The following is a 26,030-nucleotide window of genomic DNA, read 5'->3' on the forward strand; positions in this document are numbered from 1 at the left end:
TCTTTATATAGTCTGGATATTAACTCCTTATCAGGTATATGATTCATAAATATTTTCTCCCATTTCATAGGTTATTTTTTCATTGTTGGTTGTGTCCTTTGATGCACAAAAGCTTTTTAGATTGATGAAGTCTCACTTGTCTATTTTTGGTTTTGTTTCCTATGTTTTTGTGTCATATCCAAGGAACCATTGCCAAATCAAATGTCATGAAGATTTCCCCTGTGTTTTCTCCTAGGAATTTTGTAGTTTAGGTCTTTAATCCATTTTTCAGTTATTTTGCATATTGTGTGAAATAAGGGTCCAACTTTATTCTTTTGCATGTGGATATCTAGTTTTCCCAACACCATTCACTAAAGAGACTGTCCTTTCCCCATTGAGTGGTCTTGTGTTGTAAATCATTTGACCACATATATGAGGGTTTATCTCTTGATTCTCTCTTCTAGTCCATTTTGGTTTACTTATCTGTCTTTGTGCCAATAGTACCACATGGTTTCTATTACCATAGCTTTGCAATATGTTTTGAGATCAAGAAGTATGAGTCCTTCAAATTTCTTATTTTTCAAAATTGTTTTGGCTAGTTAGAGTCCCTTAAGATTCCATATGAATTTTAGGATGAATTTTTCTATTTCTGCAGAAAATGATCTTGCAATTTTGATAAGGATTATACTGAATCTGTGGTTCACTTTGGGTAGTATAGCCATCTTAACCATATTAAGTCTTCCAATCAATGAACATGGGATGTCTTTTCATTTAATTGTGTCTTCTTTAATTTCTTTCAGTAATGTTCTCAGTTTTCAGTGTCAAAATGTTCATCTCCCTGGTTAGGTTTATCTGTAGGTATTCTTTTTGAGCTACTATAAATCTTAAAAGGTTTTCTTTTTTAAAGATTTTATTTATTTATTCATGAAAGACACAAAGAGCGAGAGAGAGGAAGAGACACAGGCAGAGAGAGAAGCAGGCTCCATGCAGGGAGCCCAATGTGGGCCTGGATCCCAGGACTCCAGGATCACACCCTGGGCCAAAGGCAGGTGCTAAACCACTGAGCCACCCAGGGATCCCTCTTAAAAGGTTTTTTATTCAAAATTTAAGTATATGCCTTTTAAAGAGATTATCAGTAAGACAGCCAGCTATGAACAGATAGCTGGCATCCCATTGGTCTAAATCCTTCAATTCTAAATCCACATGCTTTCCTGTTTTAGTCTAAAGTTAGACACTCCACCGCCAATACAAAGTAGGAAAGGAACAGCAAAGATGCATTCCATGGTGTCCTCTTAAGTCTGGGACCAACATTTATTGGAACTCATCCCTAGCTGAAAGGGGTCCTACCACAGAAGCCACAGACAAGACAACTTTAAGTATTTAAACCACATCTGGGAAATTGCAATGAAGCTTCACTAAGTCAGGAAAATCCCTGCTCTATAATAACTCCATTTCATGAGAATTTTATGCTGTATTATTCATGAAAGGAGTATCAGGTGAAAACCCACATTGGAGGTCTCTGTGATTCATTTTGTGTTCAAACCTGCATCATCTATTGAAGGGATGGTCCTTAAAATAGTGATGGCAATGGAAGCCGACCAACTTCAGTTCCCTACATTCTCCAGAGGAAGACTGTCCTTGCAGAGATCCAGGAAAATGTTGAGCTCAACCATCATAACTTAATCAGCAGCAAAAACAAAAACAAAAACCCCTGTGTCCTGTGCTATAATATTCTATTGTATTCTCTGTCTGTGCTGTTTCAGTTCTGAGTAGGAAGACTAGTAGAAATCTCTGTCTCTCAAAAAAAAAAAAAAAAAAAAGGCAAATTACTCTATTAGGCATGATACAGGTCAAGGGTTTCCTTCCTCATACTACAATGCATTTATTACAATGCGTTTGTTACTTGCTTTGAAGTTTCTATTTAAACTAAATCTTACTTTAAAGCATATTCCTCATAGAGTTCTATGCATAATTATCCACATAATTCAATGTGGTAATATTTATTGAGGGAAGAAGGTAGGACATACTAATTTTCAATGTGCCAGGTATTTTACATACAGTCTCACGGAACTGATGCTTAGAAAGGGGCCTTACTGTTTTATGAGTCAGAAACTGAGCTTTGGTCTATAAAAAACAAAGTTTAAACTCTCTCCTTTCCCATCACTGCCGTGAGTAAGTGCAAATTGGTCAGGATGACCATTGGTCGAAAAAATACATATTTCTGATCAGTGGATTTTCAGGAGTTGACAATCCTAATGTACTCCTATGCAAATTTTCATCTCTATATTATGCCTTAAAACATTGTTAATTCTTTTCTAGATTTCTAGAGTTCTCTCTTCTTTTGCTTCTGTGTTTTAAATTAATTTTTAGCCAATTATTTATCTTCTATCTTATTTGTGTTAAAAAATCTGTTGAAACAACTTGAGTATTCAGCAATCGGCGATTAATAAGAACACATTTAGATTCCAATACCAGGATTTGTTTGAACAATAGAAATGACATTCATGCTTAAGTAAGAAAAAAAAAAAAAAACCTAAATGAAAGCCTGGCCTAAAATAAGTGAGAAAAACATTTAAGCAAAGCAAAAACCCCATCCCCAAACTCTTAACAAATTATTTTTTTTCTTTTTTTCTGTCAAAGGCATTACAAGTACACTACAGAAAATACAGATAAGCAGAAGAACCTAAGAAAAAAATCCATTATCCATCCAATCATATACAACCACTTTTAATCCTCAAGTGTACATTTTTTCAGTTCCAGTTCAATATGTATAAATGAATTATTATTTTTCAATAAAACATACTCTTATTGTACAAACTATCCTGCAGCCTACTACAATTTCAGTAACTCAACATATGCATTTTTCAAACTAAATCCTACATTTAAAGCACTCTAACATTTTAGTCTTACTAATGATAGAAAGAAGAAATAATTGCCTGCATATTAATTATGAGACCAAAAATAGCATAGAAGAAAAGGTGAAAAATTCTGAAAATAGATCACAAGAGGGCTTAAAATATAAAAGTTTACAAAATTCCCATAGTGCTCCCAAATTCCTAGTATTTAAAATAATTAGTAAATGAGAGCATTAATTTTCAATCAACTTATTATAATGCTTAATGAAATTAATGTAAGAATTGAAGGCAGAATATGAGAAGGTCAATAAAATCCTTTATTGCCTAATAATAAAAAGCCTAATAGATAAAATTAAATCATGGTTGTTTCTAAAAGTCAAGGATTAAACTGAGAAATGTAACTTAACTATGAGAATGTAGGAGGAAGGGCTAGGGTGATATAAACAAGCTCAAAAGAAGATGATCTTTGAGGAAAATATTGAATTGTGAGCACAAAAGCAGAAAAATCCAGATTGTGGAGAGTTCTAAAGGCCAAATAACATAGAGTCTTTAACAGATAAATTATAAGAATAGAAAAGGACAGGAGGATAAATCTATAAATTAAAAGACCTATCACAGGTTTTTCCTAATGGGTAACGCTAAAATGCTATGTCTAGGAATGCATAATAAGATGGTTAAACTGTAAAAAAAAATGCAAGAAAGTAATTGCTATCCCAAGTCAGTCAGGGTAGTGGTCACTTATGGAAGAGGGAAGGGGCTATGGTTGGAAGGGGCCGCATAGGATATGTGCCCCCAAGATGATAGCAAAATTATATTTCTTCACCTATGTGGTGCTTGCAAGGGTATTAAATAATAGCTAGATGTTTTACATAATCAATCCCTCATACTCCAAAAAGAAGTTTAGTGAACACAGAACCAACCACCATGGAGATCCATCTGGTCTCTCAGTGATCATCAAAAGCTCAAGGTAAGGGACGCCTGGGTGGCTCAGTGGTTGAGTGTCTGCCTTTGGCTCAGGTCATGATCCCAGAGTCTTGGGTTCAAGTACCTCATCGGGCTTCCCTCGGGGAGCCTGCTTCTCCCTCTGCCTGTGTCTCTGCCTCTTTCTGTGTGTCTCTCATGGATAAATAAATAAAATCTTAGAAGAAAAAAAAGAAGAAGAAGCTCAAGGTGAAAGGAGAGTAGGGAGGGAAGAGACAAAGACTGTGCCAGAATCCATGAGTATTAGGAACAAATTTAATGGGGAGGGATTCTACTTTTGTGATATTGTTTTCTTTGAGATATTATCCCATTTCCATCTCCATTCTACCACAGTGCCATGGAACAGGGGTACCACCCTCAAATCCAGAGATTCAGACTTCTAGAGAAGTATGGTAGGGCTGACTAAGGCAGGGATGGAGTCGCAGGGACACTCAGCGAGGTCACCAGAGTGGAGCCTATGAGGGAACAGCTCAGAAAAAGAGATCAGGATCTCCTTCAGAACCAAGTTCTCCACTTGGAAGAGAAAGGTGGTGCTGTTGGTAGACCCTAGAAAAAGAGGCCCAGGATCCCACTTCTCAGAAAACTGAAGAAGCAGTGAGAAATTGAAAAGAACAGTATCATGATGTTCCCAGGGATGGTGTTGAAGCAATATGATAATTTCTGCAAAGTATGTAAATATATCCGATTAAAGATTACTCATCCACCCTTCCATTCAAAAGAATGGTGATTTTTAAAAGGGGCAGAGGAGGTGGGGGGTGGGGAGAAGAGGGCTACCCCACTTTACAAAGGTTCACAACAGTTGTGTTCCAGAGCCAACTCTACAAACAAAATATCAGCAAAAGATGCTCAACTTCCAAGCACCTGAAAGCACCTCAAGTACATTTGCAAAACAAGTAGGGAACACTTACAAATTAGTTATTCATGAACTGTCACAGCATCTTTATATAATAAACCAGGGAAAGCCAAGGGCAGAGGGGAGATCAAAAGTTAGCTTAACTATGATTTTCAACAAAGCAGTGTATTCAACATGACAACATGTTGGAAAATTAGTATCTTTTGTCATTGTCTTTGAGTCCTAAAGGGAGCACTAAACAAATTACCGAAAAAATTTATTCCTGGATATCATAGTTCTGATTTCATTACAATATTCCAGACTTATAACAGTATTTTAAGGTCAGCTTTTCAAGAGAAAAAAATTATCTATACCCACCCCCGCCATTGAAGCTTGAAATTTGCTTCCATTTTAAAAGTGTTTTAACAAGAATCTAAGCTAAATAAAGTAAAAAGAATGAATTTGGAGGCTGATTTATGTAGGTTTGTGTTATTATTTCAAAACACAGGAGGAAATATTATTTGAATCCAATGAACTCATAATTTTGAATGGCATTAAAATTTCAATCTGATATAATTAATTGCCTGAACTTCTCTTGGATGTACTATGGCAAGATCATAAACTGTTTTCAAGCATGAAGAATTCTGTATCCGCAACAGGATTCCCTATGATGTTCCTCCATAATGTATAGGGTTGTAACAGATAGTCAACAGGAGTTTAACACAGGCATATCATTTAACATACTCATCAAATGTCACCTTGCAGGATCTGATCATACATCCTTAGAGATTTGCAAAGTCTCACAGATAGATACACTGTGCTCTTTTAAGAGTCATAGCTAACATTTGGCACAATTAGTTGTTATCAGACATGTTATCGCCTTATCACCTGCTCAAGGATGGCCAGACACACAACCTAAGCCTTCTGGTATCCCCTGGAATTCAAATTTAAGGTTAAAATTATTCAAACATGGCAACTATTGAAATCATCACAAGACATGTCCAGTTATAGGGATGCATGTTTAATTTAGGAAGAATAGATGTGTTTTTTTTTTTTTTAGGTTCCTATCAGAGTTCTAAAGGGTATATAGCTTTGAAACAAGAATTAAGATCACAAACAAAAACAAACAAACACCACAGTGCAGGGTTCAGGTAGTCAGATCAATTACCCTGCTCATCCTTGCCTCACATAAAGAAGCCTGCCACATTATTAGGATTGTTTTTTTTTAAATCAATAGTCTACTTTATACTTCTCAATCAGTTGTCAAATAGCCAGCTGTCTTAAATTACAGTGTGCTGACCCTAGAAACGCAAAAGTAATAGCTTTAGGAAAAGCTCCAGCAGTTTAAAGCGCTAGTTTTGGGTACCATATAATGAAACCCAGTAACATTGCAACTTGCAAAAACATTTTGAATAGGATCGGGGGCAGTTATGCTGGGAACTTTTGGGGTGACAATAAAAGGAACAAACGAAAAAATATTTCTTGTAGTACAAGGATTCCGGTCTTGCCAACTACCATGCAAACTTCCCCGCCCTCAGAATGATCCGCAGGGAACGCAAGCCAGGGTACCTGACGCACCTGTTGAGCCCAAACCCCCAGAGAGCCTCAACCTAGCACAGCTTCATTAAGTCGTGTTCAGTACAATCCGAAAGGGTATTGATGCAAAGAGGAGTTATTCCTGGAGGAACGCTCCTCCTAAAAGGTCAACAACTAACTAGTTAGTGGAAATGCCTGAGTAGCAACAGTAATGACCTTTCCAAGCAGGGGCTCTTCACCAGCGGGGGTCGGCGGGGGGGGGGGGGGGGGTGCAGGTAAGGGGCCCAGCTTGCAATCTTCAGCAAACATTCAAACGTTTGTACATGGGGGAATTTTCAAGGCAAAAGGGTTCGCAGTATTTCATCACACGTTCAGAGCAATCTAAGCCCCTTGGCTCGCTGAAGCTGGCCACCAGGACATCACGGAAGAACGAGTGACCTCCGCCTTACAGCATCCTTTTGGGGAATTCGGCTGCACCACACTTTCCTTCAGGCACTAAGGTCCAGGGCAGTCCCCCACCCGCAGGCTCCCAGCCGAAGCACACCAGGGCATCGCCCTCTCTGCAAGATCAAGGTGGCCTCTTGGGAGGTGGGAGCGGTGATGCTGTGCTGGACCCAAAGTAGAAGCAAAATCAGCTTTCTTCCCGGGAAGACACTTCCACGGGGTCTAAGGATGCCCACGCGGGGCGCCGAAGAGGGAGACCCCGACGTGCACCTCGTCCCATTTAGCAAACCCGCCCAGTGCCCAGGGCCTCGCAAGCGCCGCTCTCCGCGCTTTCTTTATGAAAGTTAACTTGTTTAAATTCTTTAAAAAAAAAAAAAAAGAAAAGAAAAGAAAAAACCCACCCCCAAAGCTGCAGAAAGGGCTGCAAAAACTCCACGAGGAAGCGGACGCCCTACCCGCCCCAGCCGCCCTACAGAGCAGCAGCCCTCCTCCCCGGCCCCCGGGCCAACCGGCATCCACGCGCTGAAAGCCCGCGTGGGGAGCGCCTCGGGGGCTAGAACCGCGTTTGCGCGGAGGCGGAGGCCGGTCGTTACCGTCCAGCGGGCCGTCGCGGTCCGGGTGGCGGCTCATCGCTGCTCCGCGGCTCCGGGCTGTCCCCCCGCGCGGCTCCCGCGGCCTCGGCGGCGGCTGCAGTTGCTGAGGCAGCGCCCCCCTGGGGGCCCCGCAGGTGCACGGGCAGCAGCTGGGCGCGCGCCACTGCACAGGGAGAGCCGAGGACACGCCGGGCGCTCCGCTCGCTCTGCAACCCGAGGCTCCAGTGCCAGCCTCCTGCAGCCCGAGGCTCTCTATTAATACTCGGCGTGCAGCTGGCTGCATGCCATCGGCTTGACCCGCGGCCAGGGGCCCTCTGCCCTCGCTGGGGAGGGCTGGGGAACAGGCTTTAGGGGCGTGGGTGATTCGACTGGGTGGAATCAGGCAGACGACTGCCCCAGCGGCCCTCCCGAGCCAGCCAGGTGAGCGAGCCTCAGCCTGTGACTTTCCCAGACTCCGGCGTTTTGGAGTAACTGGCCCCAGAAGCCCTCGGCTAAATATGATGCCTGCTCCAGGCCACCAGCTCCGGGAACCTATTTTAAGGGCCGCCCCGGTGGTGAGCAGGCTCCGCGACCCATTCATTCAGTACCGCCTTGACATTTCGGAGTTCTACAGTGAATCCCTTTTCCCCTCTCCGATTTCAGCCTCTCCTGCCTCTGCAAAATTCCAAGTTGGAGAAGGGAAAGGCAGGGGGCTAGTGAGCAAAAGGAGGTGGTGAATTAGAAAGACCCAATATCTATTTGGTTTTCAGAACTGAAATTTTCTCCGCGTTGTATTTCTTCCCGCAAGCCCGTGCAACTTGGGCTGTAGCCATGTTCCTGTTGTAAATTTAAATTTAATCAGTGAATGCTGCTTTTTTGTCATTCCTCTAACAAGCTTTATGTTTAAAGTGAAATTCCCTTGGGAGCTTTTAACTTAGGCTGTTGATATGATAGGAGCAATCAGTTAATGCCATTCCAAAGCACATTTATGACAACTACATCAGGGAACTGCATTTGTAATCTTGATCTTTCAAACGGCTTAAAAAAAAAATTCCTGGTTTATTTTTGCACAGAGCCTAGTATGGTTCCTTAGCAGGTGAATTCTTTCCTCTGCTTCCCAACATAGTTTAACTTCTCCTGTTCTCTTAACATAGTTTAAGTCCCTATCAGTGAAGACAGGGCAGACCTTTGCTCTCAAGTAAGAATTATTATTATTCCTAATATACAGAAAATTAGAATTATTAAAGATAGTAAAGTTAAGATCCTGAAGACAAATTTTATGAAATTTCTGTGACCTCTTACCCCCATCTACTTTCTTGTATACAGTTTCAGCAGATGAAGCACTGAGATTAAATGATGAAAACATAAATAGGAACTCCAGGAGTTAACCTTTGGTAACTCAATTTAGAAGATACTGAAGGAAGTATCAAGTTTTTCTTTTGGCTTTTAGCATTATTGTAAGTGAACCCTTTCTACTTTAGCTCGGAAGAGTGACTGGTATCAACCACTGCTAAATTATATATCTCTCTGTGGGAGACAAACCAGGACCAGCTAGGCCACAGTGGATTGCAGAAATGTCCATTTACACACCTGAACAAGAGAGCCCTCCTACATTCTTTTCTTCCCTTCTTGTATATCACTATATATATTGTAATGATATATAATTGTATATCAGTGAATATACAATTCAGAATTTCTTTTTTAAAAACAGATTTTATTTATCTGACAAAGAAAGTAAGAGAGCACTATCCTTCTGGTCTGCTGACCAGAAAGCCGGTCATGGGGCTCGATCTCATGATCCTGAGAACATGACCTGAGCTGAAGGCAGATGCTCAACCGACTGAGCCACCCAGGTACCCTCCATTCAGAATTTCTTAGATTGCAAACCAGGAACTGCTCTATGTGCTTACCTCTAACTAGCTCATCTTAACTTTCATATTTATTCTTATAACAAAGGCATTGTGTTATATTCTTTCATGTTTTTAGTCTTTGATTACTGAGCACTTACTTCTCCCTGTGTCAGTTACTAGTAATTTCAGGAAAAATTCTGCCCTCAGAATACTTTAGTGTATGTAAAACAGGCTTAGAACCAGAACCTTTCTTAGAGGTCTTACGTTTTCTGAAAGATATGGGGCACCAAGGAGCTTAATTCTCTTTGAAGGATTAAGAAATGTTTCCAACCAGCAGTGGCTATTTTCACGAATGATAGCTGCTATCGTTTAAACAGCCACTGTGAACTAGGCACTCCACTAAATACATTCCTTCCTATAATCCTTATAAGAACAGGAATTATTATTGTGCACTTTTTATAGATGGACAAGTAGAGGTTCAGCTTAAGTAGCTTGCCTACAAACACAGAAGTAAGGAGTTTCAGAACCATAATTGGAACGTAGCTTCTATGATTACAGGGCCTCTGCCCAGTTTCTACATTGGATTGCATTGGTTAGCAAAAACACTTTCCGTAGTCTCTAATAAGAACTTTTCACCAGAACCTTTCAGAAAAAAAAAAAAAAAAAGCATCCTTAAAGAGTACAAAAATGGGGTAGTTGGTGTTGTAGAAACCAGACTGTGCCTAGGCAGTCAGGATTCCTTCACAAAGAAGTTTCTACTTTTCATAACAAGGCAGGACACAAAAATGGCTCTTCAAAAAGAGCCTGGGAATCAGTGTTCCAGGGAGAACTGCTGTGAGAACAGCATTCATTAATGCATAAATCCATTCAACTTTTATTGAGCACTTACTGTGTTACACACACTTTACTGGAAGCTGAGGAATGCTCTGAGGAATTATAAATTGACATTCAGAGAAAAGAAAAGGAAATCTCCCTTCCATGCAAAGTTGGCCATTGGGCCAATTTAGTCAAAAGTGGACTGGACTGGACATGAAAGAGAAGAATAGCCTGAGGACCTAGTCCAATAACCAAATTTCCAGCAATCATACCTATCCAAACAGGTCCACAAATTGCTTTGGTCTAAAATTCTACTCTCATGCTCAACTCAGAGATAGTAAAATGTAATGATTAGGTACCCAGTCTTTGTTGTCAAATCAATACTGAGCTCAGATGCTGACTTGTGTGATACTGGGTCAGTGGTGACCCAATACTGGGTCAATCCAATACTGTCCAATGAATGAGTAACTCAGGCAAGTTATACAACTAGCTAGCCTAAAACTTCATATCTGTAAAATGTATGAAAAGAACAAGCCCTGTAGGAATTTTGCATGACCATCTATGTATTAGTAAAGGAGTACTTTCATTTGCTAATAGCGGAGACCCAAATTAGCAGTAATTTAAATAAATTGATGTTTTTTTCACACTTACTATTAAGATAGTTGAAGTAGATGGTCTGTAGCTGGTACTGCAGTTCCATGTTTTCAGCAGTGACCTAAGAGGCTTCTAATTTTTTTGCCCCAGCATCCTTAATACAGGCTTTCAGCTTCAGGACTTCCTTATGTCACAAAATGGCTGCCAGAACTCTGGACTGATTCATGTTTAAACAAGGAGAAAGAAGAGAGAAAGGGCAAAAGTAGCCCCTCGAAGCTGAGTCAGGTCTCCATGGAAGTCTTATCCAATAACTTCCATGTAAAATTCAGTAGATACTCCCTCTTCAGGTGAAGCTGAGAAGTGTGTGTGTGTGTGTGTGTGTGTGTGTGTGTGTGTGTGTTAACATGGCACTTTAGAGGTTCTGTTATTGAGGAAAAGGAAGAGAATGGATATTGGGTAGGTAGTCAGCAATCTCTGTCACAGTTAGAAAAACATCTGACATGGTGCATGGCACAAAGTAAATACCCACTCATCCCCCAAAATAGAGAAAGTAGCTATGTTAGAGAGTCAAAAAAAGCACAAATAAATAGATAATAATAGGGCCGGTCTAATTGTACGTGCATTTTGGGCAGGGAGGAAAAGGAAAGAATTTGAATCAAGTGGATATTGTTCATAAAAGAACATTCATTCATATTATAGGTTTCTTTATTTTTATTTTTTTTAAAGATTTTATTTATTCATGAGAGACTCAGAGAGAGAGAGAGAGAGAGAGAGGCAGAGGGAGAAGCAGTTTCCATGCAGGGAGCCTGACATGGGACTTGATCCCGGGTCTCCAGGATCATGCCCTAGGCTGAAGGCAGGCGCTCAACCCCTGAGCCACCCAGGGATCCCCATATTATAAGTTTCAAGCAGAACTCAGGAAACATCATGTAGGTTATAATCAGTACACGTTAGTGCAAAAACCTTGAGAAGGAACCCAATTTAGATACTTCACAGAAGAATTCTAGGCCAAGAGAAACAAAGTTTACAGCAATTCATAGAAATAAAAATGGAGAGGTAAAATAGAAAAAAATAAGAAAGAGATCTAAGATTTACTGTTTTCAAGTAACCCAAATGGCATCTGGCTATCTTAAAAAAATATAAGCACTTATTTAAGAGGATACCAAAGGTACACAGACTTGAGTTGGAGGGTGGAAAATCAGATTTAGAAGTCAAACAGGAACAAAGCCAGTTTGGGAAATTCAATAAATGGCAAGCACAGCAAGCATACTTTTGCAGGGACAAGTCTGTCCAAGGATATCCTCTCTTCCTGAAAACCCCATTGCCACCATCAGACCCTACCTCAGGTACCTCGAGAGAATACAGTTTCTTAGTTTCATATCACTTAATCCTATTAATCACCTATTAATCAGGCTTGTGAATCTGATTGGCCTGCCCGGATCCAACGGCGGAGATGGGCTGATCTCCTTTCTTTGGCTTCCCCAGGTGCTAAAGTGCCCCCACCACTACCATACTCAACTAGAGGACTCACACACACACATAGGAAGGAGGAATAGATGCAGGATGGCCACAAAAAAGACAAATACCAACTACCTATCCCAATGAGCCAAATTTGCTAAACACTTGGCATGTCATCTTCACAGCAGTCCTACTACTTTCATTTTATAAGTTTAAAAATAGTTATTTGCCTAAGACTGCAATAGTAAGCAACAGAGCTGAGATTCAAACTCATAGATTCCAAAGGTCCTTACACAGGGTCCTCCTTTTTGCAATATGTGACACAACTTCCATGTTCTATTTTATCTAGATTTGGTATTGTAAGAAATATCTGCCTCACTGGGTCTACAGAGTGTCTTGGAGGATGACATGGAGAAATTAAAAGCCATTTGAAATTGAACATGATTCTTGCAGCCAGCAAACAATGAAGACACTTGATAGTGATTTGACCATGAATCATTCACTTAAATAACTCTTTTCAAGGGATTTTTTCGTGTTTTATTTTTAGTTTTTAAAATTCAAGAAAGTTAAGGATACCATTGCATTTCTCCCCATAAACATAGGATTTAAATAAGAATTTTCAGATACACCTGACACAATAGTGTCTAAAAAGACAGAGACTTTTCCTCAGTTGTGCCTCTGCCCCCAGATAGGATGAAATGTTATCTAGATGTACCATAATGGAAGTTGATGAATTTACAATCTTAGATTTATTTTTAACCGCCTGCTATTAGGACCCCTAGATAATAAGCTAAATTTTCTGGGAATCCCACTATTGGCTTATGCTTTGAGATTGGCCAGAAAGGTGTTGGCAAAACCTCTGGAATGCTACTTTTTGGAGTGTGATCTATAGACTAGTGCCAGTTGGGGAAGCACTCATAACTAGTCCACAAAAAAATAAAGACAGAAAATGAGGGAGTAATTTAAAAACTATAATAGAAACAACCTTGGAACTATTGACATTTTTTATTTTTAAAGTAGGCTTCATGCCCAGCATGGAGCCCAACATGGAGCTTGAACTCACCACCCTGAGAGCAAGACCTAAGATCAAGAGTCAGACACTCAACAGGTCCAGCTACAGGCACCCCTGCACTATTGACTTTTTAGGCCTGGTGACTGTTGTTGGGCTGTTCTGGGCATTCTAGGATGTTTAACAGCATCCCTGACATCTACCTATTGGATGCCAGTAACACCCTCCTCTTACTTACGTCAGCCAAAATGTCTCTAGACATTGACAAAAATCCCCATGAGATAAATGTTTCTGGTTGAGAACCACTGCTCTATCACAATCTGGCAGACTGATTTTATGTCTGCTGTATCTAATAATATAAAAATAAAATTGGAGCTTTGTACTATGTATATCTTTTTATTTCACCTTTTCTAATAATTTGCTATTACCATATTTTACTATTAATTCATGACAGATTTTTAAAAATGGCCCTTCCCCACAGATAGCTTAAAACACACTGATACAGGTCATTATTAAAATACAGAAGTGTTCCTTAGAAGAAAGGCTACAACCTTGGGCTATCCTTCATCTCTTTGCCATAATAACTAAATATTACAAGATGACTTATCAAGATACCAGCCAGTCTTTATTTTTTATGCACTTGCTCCTAGAACCCACCATGGAGAAGTCTACAGGGCTCCCATCATTGCCCCAAAGAGAGAAGCAGCCAGTATTAGGTTCTACAACTTCCAGTCAGAATAAGCAGTTGTCTTGTGTTTCCCAGAGCAGAAGAAAATTTGCTAGGAGGGGAGGGCCACCATAGACAAACCCTCAAATTCTTATGAAAGAGAGGCCTGGGTCACAGGTCACAAACTGCCCAGCCACCAGCTGAATCTGTCCTACTAACAGGTTTTATTGGGGTCCCACAACAACGATGTTTATAAAAATCAACTACCAAAATATTTCTTACAAAAACTCTACTCCCAACATCTCTCAGAAAATTAGAAAGAACCCTTTGGCCACAGTGGGCTGCGCTCCCTCCTGTGGTCAATCAGCTGCAACTAAAAGCAGCCATCATCCTTACCCCCTCTCTTCTTCCCAGATAGAACAAAGAAGACAGAGAATTTGATACTTGAAGGTGGAAGGAGATGATGCCATGGACTCCCCAGGAGGTCTGGGTGAGGACAGGTCAGGGGTTCAAATGGTTATAGTAACTAGGTCCTGGCCTGGGCCCTGGGCCTTGGAGATAGGCAGGCTTCAGCAGTAGCTGGCAGTGTAGGCACCTCTACAGACAGGTACAGATATAATGGGCCTAAACTTCCTGATTGTTCCATTGCAAGGGCAGCCATGACTCTAGTCTGCCAGGGCAATGCTGACCCTCACAAGCCAGTGTGTGGGACCCTGGCCCATCATCAATTACTTGGTCTTATAAGACTCAAAATTCCTCTGCACAAGATTTCCACTGGCAAGTGAGTGCTCGAGCCAAACTTAATGGAGCTTAGGAAGATAAGTAACTGTGACATTGATTGCACTCTGAGTGCCGGGGAGCAATTGCCATCTGTTAGAATAACACTTAGTGAGTATCCACTGTGTGCAGGCTCTGAGGCTACGGAGACAGATCCAACAAATCAGAGGTCTTTCCCTGCGATGCTCTCAGCTGAGGGATGAGGACAGATGTGTAAGAAGGTAATTCAGATGCATTGGGTAGAATCAAATCCTGGAGCAGTCAGAGCATGAGTAACTTGGTCTCTGCTCGGAGGAATGAGGCTTCCCAGACAAGATGGCATTCAACTGGGTTTAGAAAACAAGTCAGAGTTTAACCAAATGAAGAAATCAAAAAAAGCATCAGAGAGGTCCACTTGTGCAAATCAAGAACCTGGAGGCTCGATGCGGTGAGCAGCCGTGGAGGGTGGCAGGAGCAGAGTGCAAGTGGAGAAGTGGTATGGGTCTGAGAAGGGGCTGGCATGAACTCAGATCTTCAAGTCAAGTGGTTCAGACTTGAGCTGTAGGTTGAACGTCCATGCAACAGAGATACATTACCAACTTTGTTTTTTTTTGGCAGTCAGGCCTGGTGAGTAGGCAGGAAGAACTGGAGACAGACCAGTTCTGGGGTCATTTGTCAAGCTGAACTAAAGCAGTAGGGACATACTTTCTAGAAAGTTCAAGACTTGCATTAAATGTAGAGTGGGGAGTTGAGGATGAATCAACTTTCTGACTTGGGAAACTAGGTAGATGATGAAACTAGTCACAGAAATTTTTTTTTAAGGATTTTATTTATTGACAGAGAAAGAGAAAGAGAGAGTACACAAGCAAGGGTAGCGGCAGGCAGAAGAAGAGGGAGAAGCAGACTCCCCACTGAGCAGGGAGTCCAATGCGGGGCTGGATCCCAGGACCCTGAGATCATGACCTGAGCCGAAGGCAGATGCTTAACTGACTGAGCCACGCAGGCACCTTATTCACAGAATTTTTTTAAAAATAAAAAGCTAAAAAATGTGTTTGGGGGAAGATACACATCTAATGAGCTGTTTGGGATAAGACTGAAACACTGTGGGGCCTTCAAATAAGTTTATCCAAAAGATGCTTAAAAAGAAAGAATAAGACTTCCAAAGAGCAAGAGAATGAGAAAGAAATGTCAGGACAGGGATTTTATAGATAATTACTGAAGCCACATGAAAGGCTAACATTGCCAGAAGAAAGAGAAAAGAAAGTCCCAGAGCAGAACCTCAGGGAGCCCCTGAAAGTAAAGAGCAGAAGAAAGATCCAGGAATAGCAGAAAGACAATTGAGGAATAGGGCAACGGGAGCCCAGAAGGAAGGGGGTGTCAGGAAGGGGTGAGCCCTGATGCGCTGTGCAGAGATGGGGCAGGGAAATGTCCCTAGGGGGCCGGGGTGGTGGGGAGAGGCCACCTGAGACCTTAGTTAGAGCCCCATCCAGGGCATCGTAGTAGAAGCCACCCACAGGTGGTGGGCTGGGGAGGGAATGGAGGGTGGACACGGAAAGGTGGGCTGTTAATTCCAAAGGTTTGATGTTCAAACCAAGGAGGGGGACACCTGTGTGGTTCAGTGGTTGATCGTCTGCCTTTGGCTCAGGTCCTGATCCCGGAGACCTGGAATTGACTCCCGCATCGGAATCCCCCGCAGGGAGCCTGCTTCACCCCGCTGCCGGTGTCTCTGCCTCTCTGTGTGTCTCTCATGAATAAATAAATAAAATTAAAAAGAAAAAAAACAAACAAACAAGGAGGACAGCTAGAGGTGTGAGGTAGCCTGTGGTTGGGTTTCAGCTCTACCACATGTTTCCAACTACAGACATCTTGAGCATATTTGCCAGGAGAGGGAAGCACCTAGTGAGAAGACAGCCGGACAGTGCAGCAGGAAGGGGTTCTGGGTCATGCTCCACGTAAGGCCTTTATCTATGAGGGAAAATGCCTTGATGACCATCTTGTGACAAATCTGGTATGTGAAAGTGTGACCACAGGGAGCAAGGGGGTGTTCCCCAGGATACTCACCAAACCCCAGCAGGCTGATGGGCCTTTCCCAGGACCCACCAAATCAGAATCTTTGGCACATGGGCCCCAGAGTCTGCATTTAAACCAGCACCCTGGTGGACCCCCATGGGTGAAAGACTCCAAAATCATAGCAAAAGAGTGGCCTCCAAAGCCAAACTGCCTGAGTTCGGCTCTCATATCTGCCACTAATCAGGCATATAGATGATCTTGGGAAATTTATTAAAATTTCTCTGTGCCTTGTTTCCTCTTCTGAAATATGAGATTGATAGTACCTGTCAGAGGGGTTATTTTGTGGTTCCCAACACACTTGGGAGCTTCCCAGGTAGAATCTGAAACTGGATCCATACTTGGATCCAGGTAATAAAAAGAGGCTGGCCACTCTGATTGGTAAGTTAAGGTGACTTTGCATAGCAAGAGACACTCTGGGTGTTGAAAGATGAACTGACCTTTGCCAGGTTTAAGAAGCAAAGGGAACTTAGACATGCTGTTTTGCTTGGGCAGCAGCAAGATCCCTACACCCACCACCAAATCTTAAAACTTTATATAGAGATCTTTATTGGGTTCAGTCACATACACCACAGCGCAGGGTATATCGCAACCCCACATCACCATCTCAAGGCTGTGTCCTCTATCCTTGCTTCTGGGAGCAGGATATGCAAGCCAAACCCACATTACCAGGACAGGGGAGGGGGTGAGGAGTTCCAAGAGCCTGAGTCCAGCTCGTGAGTGGGTCAACTGGCAGTCACATCTTCCTGATGTCCTGCAACAGTACAAGTGAGGCACGAATGAGCTGGCATATGGAGGGCAAGGCCAAGAGTGTCAAGCACAGAGGAAATGTACATGAAATGTCAGCTTTTATTGTTTTTATCCCATGCCTCTGTCATAACGGCTCTCAGTTTATAGCTTGCCCAACGAATCACCTAGGCAAGCTTGTTAAAATGCCAATTTCCTCTGCTCAAACTCCAGAGATTCTGATGGAGCTGGTCTGGGGTAGGGGTGAGGGCGAGGGGGCCCACACTCTGCGTTTTAGATGAGCGCCTCCTCTTCTCAGGTAATTCTGGTGCAGGTGGGCACCAGGACAACACTTCCAGAATCACTGTTCTGTAGGATTAAGCCCACCAGGCTGGCTGTGCCTTATTCCCCGCTCTGCCCACACATGGGAGGATCACGATGGCCAAGAGGTCTCTTGAAACCCTCACAATAGTGCAAAATAAGAAGAAACAGCGCTGCCAATTAGAGCTGATTGTGAAGATTTTTCAAAAATAACTTTTGCTTTTAAACACCCTTGACTCGAAAACTGCTTTCACCCAAATGAGTCATTTGTCTGCTTTAATTGCTGCTGGTATTTTCTTTGTGGGGGAAAGCACTTTGAAAAGAGTTACAAGTAGACACCCAGGAACTAACTTTCGGAAACGTGTAGCAACTTTTTGGTGTATTTATGACTCAGTCATTAGTGTGTATGGGGGTTTCAAACCTGACATTATGAAAAACAGGAACCGCGAGAAACGTAAATGGGCTCAGCAAACCAAACATTTTCCTCCAATTGGGTAGCAGCTCTACAATTTCATCTGGAGTACTCAGCACAAGGGATGGCTATTTATTTTCCTAAGTAAAAGTAATGGAAAAAATGATTGGAGGTGAAATTAGATTCCTCTGGGCAACTGTCTGTAAGAGAAGGTAATTGAAAGGGAGAAAGAAGCGAAGTGTCTGGCCTCCTGGGAGCAACGCAAATGAAACTCACTTGTTTGTTTGCTTGTTTGTTTGTTTGTTTGTTTGTTTGTTTGTTTCTGGACAACTTCTAGTTCACTTAGTCTAGAAGTTGTCTTCCAGTTGTTTCTGGATGGCTGGGGCCTGGTGGTGGGGGTGCGTCCTGTGCTGGCGTCTCCTGCTGAGGAAAAGCAGGGACCTATAGGGGCAACTTCTAATTTTATAATGGTTCTCTCTATTTTTGATTTAAAATATTTGAGCTTCGCTGCTTAAAAGGCTTCTAGAACCGCCGACTTGAGATTGTAAATGATCTTTCCAAAGCCATCGCTGACCCACAGAGTTACTTTCTTTGGCCTGCATAGCATTTTAAAAATTTCTAAAATGTTGCCATTTCTTTTTCCTTAATTAAGAGAGTTCCCATGAAATTCAGATTTCAAGCTCTTAAAAAAATGCAGGGTCAAGACTCGGCTCTCTGCCTGATTACAAGGAGGAGCCAAGTACCTGCTGCTCCCTTTATACAGGAAATGTATTCCATGTCTCAATTTCCTCTGAAAAACAGGTAATAATTATGCCTATCTCATAGAATTGTGATGAGCGAAGAAGCTGATAAATGTAAAACACTTAGTGCCTGGCATATGGTAAGCATCAGAGTTTCCACTCAGCTCAATTTATTTAAATTCCTAATCAGGCCCTTATATTCATTTGCATTTGTGACCCTTGGTAGAAGCCACAGAAAAGATAATAGACCTAGAACTTTCTGGAAAACAAAGGAAATTGGAGGAATTTTGGCAGGAAATTTTTTCCTGCCAAAAAATTGCTGGCCCTGGTGAATTTAAGATCTCGAGTGGACCAAGACTAATCCACTGAGAAGAAATAGAGGCCAAATCTGTAATGCATCATAGACTTCAGAGCACTTTCTTTGTTCAGTTTTGCAGTATAAGTTTGAAGCTTTGAGATTTTCCCTTCTGTTTATTGTCTCTCTCTTCTGTGGCTGGAAATGGTAAAAACCCTTAGGGAACTTCAAACTATTTTGGATGTGTTTAAGAAGCAAATAAAAGGTTCAAGGCAAGATTGTGCTCCTGAAAAGTCCGTTGTAAGACCTGGTAACACCATTAATCATGGGAAAGTAGCTTGGGCTTGAGCAACCTGCCAGGGGAATAAGGTGGTAGAAGAGATGTATGCCAACAGGGGTGTGCTCATTGTCCCCAAGGACTGACCCGGCTTACTCTGCTGCATTTTTTCCATTCTCTTCCCAGAGCTCCTGTCCACCGAGCTCTGCAACCTCGAAGGCTGACCCATTTGGACCTATATTGTTTGGGCTTTCTTGCCCTTCTGTGCCCAGTGGGATTCAGCCAATGAGGGGCTTTAGCAGGAGGTCAGAGAGAGGGGACACGTGAGGTCCTATGTTCCTTCTCTGCTAGTTGCTGCAACTGGTTGTGTCTCGCATGGATGACCCCTGGTGGCTCCTGACACATAGCCCTCTCCAAACAGCTATTCTCTTTAAGTTCCAGGACCTGTTCTCCCTTTGCCTCTTCAGACAGGTCAAGGGATGATGACAAAGAGCCCCCATGTTGCCAGCCCAAGCATAGCACATCCTTCTTCATCGGTTTCCCTAACGCCTGGGGCACCATTGAGATAATCCCTTTGTTAAACTCTTAATTGTTCCACTGTGAATGTGGGATTGGTTTCTTGCCAGAACCCTGACTGATAGACTTGTCTACTTTAGAATACCCTTTACCCGTTGTATCTTGCTTGCGTTTAGAAACAGTTCTTTCAAATTTTTCTGAACTTCAAATCTTTATGGGTAAGATATTGGGTTTGATTACATCATTGTCTGATAGGCAATGCTTAGTCATTTGTAAGGGATAAAGCCTAATGTTTACATATGGGCGGGTCTGATATTCTTTATAGAGTCTCAGTAAGGAAGTTTATGCCCATAACCTCAGCCCTGGAATAAACCACTGTAAGTAGCAGAGTTTCATTCATTTATTCATTCTGCAAGTTTCATTCATTTATTCATTCATTCATTCTTCCACCATGTATTCATTTATCATTCATCAGTCAATAAACATTTATCGTGGCCCTACTATGTGCCAGGAACTGTGCTGTTCCTGTTACTGTTTTTTGAGTAAAGTATGTTACCTGCCCTGGAGAGGATTAGGATGGCGAGTGGTAGGAGGAGAGGGCCAGGGAAGTAAGCCAGAGAAATAATACGCTGCTACATATCATAGCAGCATCTGTTGCTGCTACAACAGAGGTATGACAGGCAGTGGGAAGTGTGGTCTGTCCTCTTTGAAGAAGGGTGGTCTGAAGTTAAGATGGCTTTTTATAGGAAGAGACACTCTGGGTGTTGAAAGATGAACTGAATTTTGCCAAGCAAAATGGGTGGCAAAAGCAAAAGGCAGCAATATGGAATGTCCTGGTGTTTTTGGTGAAATAAATGGAAACTGTTCTCAATAACTGAGCAGTGTTTATATTATTTGACTTCTGTGGGATTAAGAGAATTATAAAATACAGATAGTTCAATTCTATCCCAGATACTGTGATTTCATTGGTCTAAGCTATTGCTGAACCATCAGTTTTTAAATCTCCCCAGATGATTATAAAGTAAGCCAGGTTTAAGAACAACTGACCAAAAGCACAGTGACAAGTAAATAAGGGATAAGGTGGGGGAATGGATGTTAGGCAGGAGTCATCACAGAGAATGATCTGTGCTCTCCTCAGGATGAGTCAGTGGAAATAATTTTGTTTTCTGGTGGTAATTTCCAACATCTTCCTTTCTTACCCTGCCTTTAGCGCATCTGCCTCAAGGTTCTCTTGGCTTCTCCTAAAGAAGCAAAGAAACAAAAGCATTAGAAATGATTAGAATTTAACACAGTTACGTAGATGGCTAGAAATCAGAATGGCTCTGCCATGGACAGCGCAGGGGCCTGCCCCTGACTAACCACATGATCTTAAACAAGTTATTTTCTTCACTGTTTCACCTTCTGCAAAATGGAGATAAATATGTAGTAATTCACAGGATACTGAGAGAGATAAAGCAGTAGGGCAGTCAGCGCCTGGCACACCGCAAGCCCCCAGGAATAGTCGCTTTGTTATTATTATCTGAACCTGCTACTTAAAGGGAACCTTTAAGAAAAGGAAACAACCACACACACACACACACACACACACACACAACACTTCTACAGAAGAACAGAGGCACTCAAATCTATTTGCTCTTGTAAGCCACTAGTCTCCAAAGATGACCCCTTCTGACTACCAAGTGTGGCAGAAGCGGTACTACAGGACTCCTGAGGCTCTGTCAAAAGAAGTCTTGCAGCTTTTACATACAGTCCAGTTCAGCTCTCCCCAAATGTCCATGCTGTGAAGATGCCCACACTAGCCACCAAAAAGGCAGCATGTGGAGAAAGAGATGCCTGGGGCAACCTCTAGCTTTTCCAGCTACCTGGGAAGGTGATAGACATGTGCTTGAAGATGCCATCTTGGATGTGTGGTGCAGTTGAGCTTACAGATGACCCCAGACTTAACTTCGATATTTTTTAAAAAAGATTTTATTTATGTATTCATGAGAGAGAGGCAGAGAAATAGGCAGAGGGAAAAGCAGGCTGCCTGTCCAGAGCCGGATATGGGACTTGATCCCAGGACCCCATGATCATGACCTGAGCCCAAGGCAGATGCTCAACCATTGACCCACCTATGTGCTCCTTAACTTCCGTATTTGACTGTACCCATATGAGAGTCCCCAGACAACAACTGCCCAGCTGAGACTGGCCGACACACTGATCCATAAAAAAACATTGTTTTAAATCACTAAGTTTTGGAGCAGTTCATTCTGCAACAATAGATAATCAGAACGTAACAAACACAGCTCTCTCCACTCAGTATTTGGTACAGAGGTCATCGTACTCTGAAGTATATTGCTAAGGAGAACTTGAGATAGATTCAGGGGAGTTGAACTTTTTAGATGGCGACTGGCTTCCCTCAGAATATTTCAAGAGTTCTATGTGGAAGCTGCAAAACTTTTGACCTGCTACACTTTTTAATTTTTTCTTTTCATATTTTTATTTAAATTCTAGTTATCACACAGTGCAATATTGGCTTCATGAAGGAGTAGAATTCAGTGATTCATCACTTACAGACAACCCCCAGTGTTCATGGTGGTAATAAGTGCCCTCCCTAATATCTGTCACCCTACCTATATTCTATGGTCAAAAGTGAATCCCAGGGCCAGCTCACATAAGTGGGAGGGGATGAGTTGCATATGGAGGCTTGGTTCATTGGGTGCCATCTTTGGAGACTAGAGCAGATAAAAAACAAACTGCCACTGCCCCTCTGTGTATGGCTAGCTTTTTGACTGGCCATCAAATTGTTACATCTTGCAGTCAAATTATTTTATCCATTCTGCTCATTAAATTCTATTCATAGAAAGATACTGAGAGCTGCCAACACAGAGGACCAAAGAACAAACTGAATAATCTATTGGCAACTTGCCAGGGCTGAAGGACCCCGAACCACTGATATTCCTTAGTTTGTCTGCTCTGTAGCCAATTATGATCCTGCCTTAGATTCTAACTGATATTAAGGACAACTAGATATTCATCACTACGGCAAACTATTATTATTTCCAATATCATTATTTTTAAAGCAAAAGTGAGGTCTTGAAAGAAAATAAACATTTGCCTCTGTTTTTACGTTTTGTCTTGTGTAACTGGGAGATGGTGTATTTTGTAACTGCATTAAGCAAGCTATACAAATGTAATGAAATCCATGCTTATCAAAACAGGAATGCAGAGACACTCATGTTCTGATTAACTTTGCCTATTTACCTGAGTTAAGGTTATTCTCACCATGCTCATGATACTCTGACAAGTAGAAAGTGTTTTAAGATTGGTGTACTAACTGTATTTCCTTTAGTCTAACACACATTTTTTAAAAAAGTAATTAAATTTATTTCTTAGAGCAGTTTAAGTTTGTAGTAATGCAGAACATATTTTGAGCAGAGGGAGTTCCCCTATATCTCTTCTCCATACCTCTACGCGCGCGCACACACACACACACACACACACACACACACACACACAGCGGTCCCTGTTATTAGCATTTGTGTTGATGTGGTACGTTTGTTACAATTGATGAGCCAATATTGATACCCTATTATTAACTAAAGTGGATAGTTTACATTAGGTTCTCTCTTCCTGTTGTGCACTCTTTGGGTTTTGACAACCATATCATTATTTGATTATTTGACAACTATATTATTAAGTATCCACCATTATAGTATCATACAGAGTAGTTTCACTGCCCTAGAAATCTATACTCAGTCCGATGTATTACTTTTCCATTTTTTTCAAATATTTTATTTATTTATTCATGAGAGACACAGAGAGGCAGAGACATAGGCAGAGAGAGAAGCAGGCTGCCTGCCCAGAGCCTGATGTGGGACTCGATCGCTGGACCCAGGGATCATGACCTGAGCCAACCACTGAGCCACCCAGGTGCCCCTACTTTTTCAGTTTAATATCTCAGTAGTGGCAATATCCAAGTACCACTGATGGCTATAATTAATGCAATATGTGTTTTTCTTCCATCCTTCATTCCTTTTTCCTTCTTCCTTCTCGTTTCCCTTCCCCATATGTCTTTCCTTCTCCTTTGTTGCATGTTGCTGAGGATAATGAACAGGACCCATTCCATTCTCCTTTCCAGCTGGAGAACTGGGTGAGGTTTCCTGAGACAGCAGAAACTTTGTCTCCCTGCAGCTCTTGCATGCATCACCACACTCTTCCTTGCAAACAGAGCTCAGTTTTGTGTTCTGAGGCATAGTGAGTTTCCTGTTTTCTTCTGTAGATCTACCTCCTCCATCTTTCCTCACTCTGGTCTTTGCCCCCAGAGGCTGACCCGTTTGGGCTGTATCAACAATTCCCTCTTGCTCCCTTTGTCTTCCCCTTTGTTGTATCAGTGAGGAGTCCAACAGGAGAGTGGGCGGGGAGGGGTGGTCTTGAATGGATCTTGATATGAATGAACCAATTTTGAAAAGAAACATTTGAGGGACACCTGAGTGGCTCAGTGGTTGGGTGTCTGCCTTTGGCTCAGATCGTGATCGAGGGGTCCTGGGATCGAGTCCCACATCAGGCTCCCTGCTCAGTGGGGAGTCTGCTTCTCTCTCTGTCTGTGTCTGCCTCCTCTGTGTCTCTCATGAATAAATATAATCTTAAAAAAAAAGAAACATTTGGTTCAATTTGGGAAAATTGAATATGGTCTCAGTTTAGATGATATTAATAAACTATTATCAATTTTTTTGGTATGATAACAACCTCTGCTCTAGCAATACATAAATATTTACAGGCGAAATTTATAACTATGGGGTTTACTTTAAAATGGTCCAGGAAAAAAAATGGGATGTGGATAAATGAAATCCATAAAATGGCAATGCTGAAGCATGGGGGCAGGGACAAGGGAGAGACAAAGTTCTGCTCGGGGGAGCTGATTGTTACCTACACCTCTGATTAAATTTGATAGATAAGCTTCTGGTTGTTAAAACAGAAAGTCTTGCCTTTTCCCTAGTCAGCAAGGAAATACTCACTGAGTGGGTGGTATCCACCCAGAAGAGTGGTTTGTATTTAGAAGGCCCTCAGGTGAATAGGCTGCTGGGGTCTCCAGGGGTGCAGCCAACCTTCTGTCTAGTGTGCCCTGTACAAGCCAATGGTTAATGGTTTCCAGTTCTAATGTGCATGTGTGTCTATGTGTCTGTGTATCTGTGTGTGTGTATGTGTGTGTGTGTTGAGGGAGGGGAAGGATTAGACCTGAGAGACAGCACCTTCTCACGGTCCTTCTAGAAAGTTCACTAAGTCAGCCATCATCTATTTTGTGTCCCTTCAGGTGGCTCATTTCTTCAGCTGAGCCATGCAGGCTTTCATATCAGGGTCTGCTGTTCAATTGAGAAAATTGTAGAACAGCTCCTCCTGCCCAGTATTCTCATCATGGGGTGATCCTCGTTGCAAGCTGCAAGCGCTTGGAGACTACCTTTCAGAAGAACAGAAGCTTAACCCAGGTGGCCACTTGTCAAGGAGCTGATCCATCTGGGTGAATCTCTCTTCTATCCCTAATAGTTCATGGTCTATGGTAAGTTCTTTTGAAAGTCTTTAGGTCAAAGGAAGTATGTTCTCTCCTTAATGTTTTCAAATAATGAGGTAGCTAAGTTTATAAATGGAAGGTTCTGCCTCAGAATAATCAGCTGTAGCTTGTTTCCTGAAAAATCATTAATGAAAGAAGGATAAGCACAGTCACAGTATGAAACGAAGAGGCAGAAATGCGGGGGAGGCCAGTGCAAATGACCTGCTCAGGTAAGAAAGTAAATAAAGCAAGAGTAGAGGAACGTAATGGGAGGGTAGAGAATTCTGAAAATTATGACTGAGAAACAAGTTTAGTAATTAAATCAACACTTAGTCAACCTACCTAATTATTGTGACATATAGGAGGTGCCTCATACCCAGAATTGTTCAGAAAGCAGATTGTACATTTAAAAATTCCTCTTCAAATTAATAAGTAGGATCAGACAACTGGAAGCTCATCTAATCCAATGAAGGGAAAACAGGATTAGGGAGGTGAAGTGAAGTGACAAAGTCACACAGTTAATTAGAGTCAGGACACAAATTAATATCCAGATATTTGAACTCTTGATTAGTTTTTCTTTTTTTTCCCCCTCAAACAAATTAAGACAGAAGAAGAGCCAGGAGCACACAACCTACAGAACCCCAAAGCTCTACAAAGAACTCAAAGTTCCAGAAAGCTCATCCCTTAGCTAGAGTTTTGAGTTCCATTTTAATTTCACCGTTATCTTTAAGTACCTTATAAATAAATGAGATTAGAAGAAACATATTCTCTATCAGGTAAGAGTTTGTTCACAGAGTAAG

The 26,030-nt window shown here is 41.8% G+C and overlaps 1 protein-coding gene and 1 long non-coding RNA gene across 5 annotated transcripts in view; one reads left to right on the forward strand and one right to left on the reverse strand.

Annotated features, from left to right (window-relative positions):
• Positions 1–7,815, reverse strand: part of GADL1 (glutamate decarboxylase like 1) — a 163,553-nt gene extending 155,738 nt beyond the window's left edge. For 2 of the 4 annotated variants that reach the window (XM_072793100.1, XM_072793098.1), the window contains exon 1: positions 7,221–7,815. In XM_072793100.1, coding sequence (XP_072649201.1) covers positions 7,221–7,800 — 580 coding nt within the window. In that variant the 5' untranslated portion in view covers positions 7,801–7,815. The remainder of the gene's footprint in view (positions 1–7,220) is intronic. The other 2 variants (XM_072793102.1, XM_072793101.1) reach the window with 2 other exon arrangements.
• Positions 7,236–26,030, forward strand: part of LOC140614158 (uncharacterized) — a 28,485-nt gene continuing 9,690 nt past the window's right edge. The window contains exons 1-2 of the long non-coding RNA XR_012015061.1: positions 7,236–7,640; positions 24,997–25,239. This is a non-coding gene — a long non-coding RNA (uncharacterized lncRNA). The remainder of the gene's footprint in view (positions 7,641–24,996; positions 25,240–26,030) is intronic.

This window comes from Canis lupus, chromosome 22 (genome assembly GCF_048164855.1).
Source record: "Canis lupus baileyi chromosome 22, mCanLup2.hap1, whole genome shotgun sequence".
In the NCBI taxonomy this organism is placed as follows: domain Eukaryota; kingdom Metazoa; phylum Chordata; class Mammalia; order Carnivora; family Canidae; genus Canis; species Canis lupus.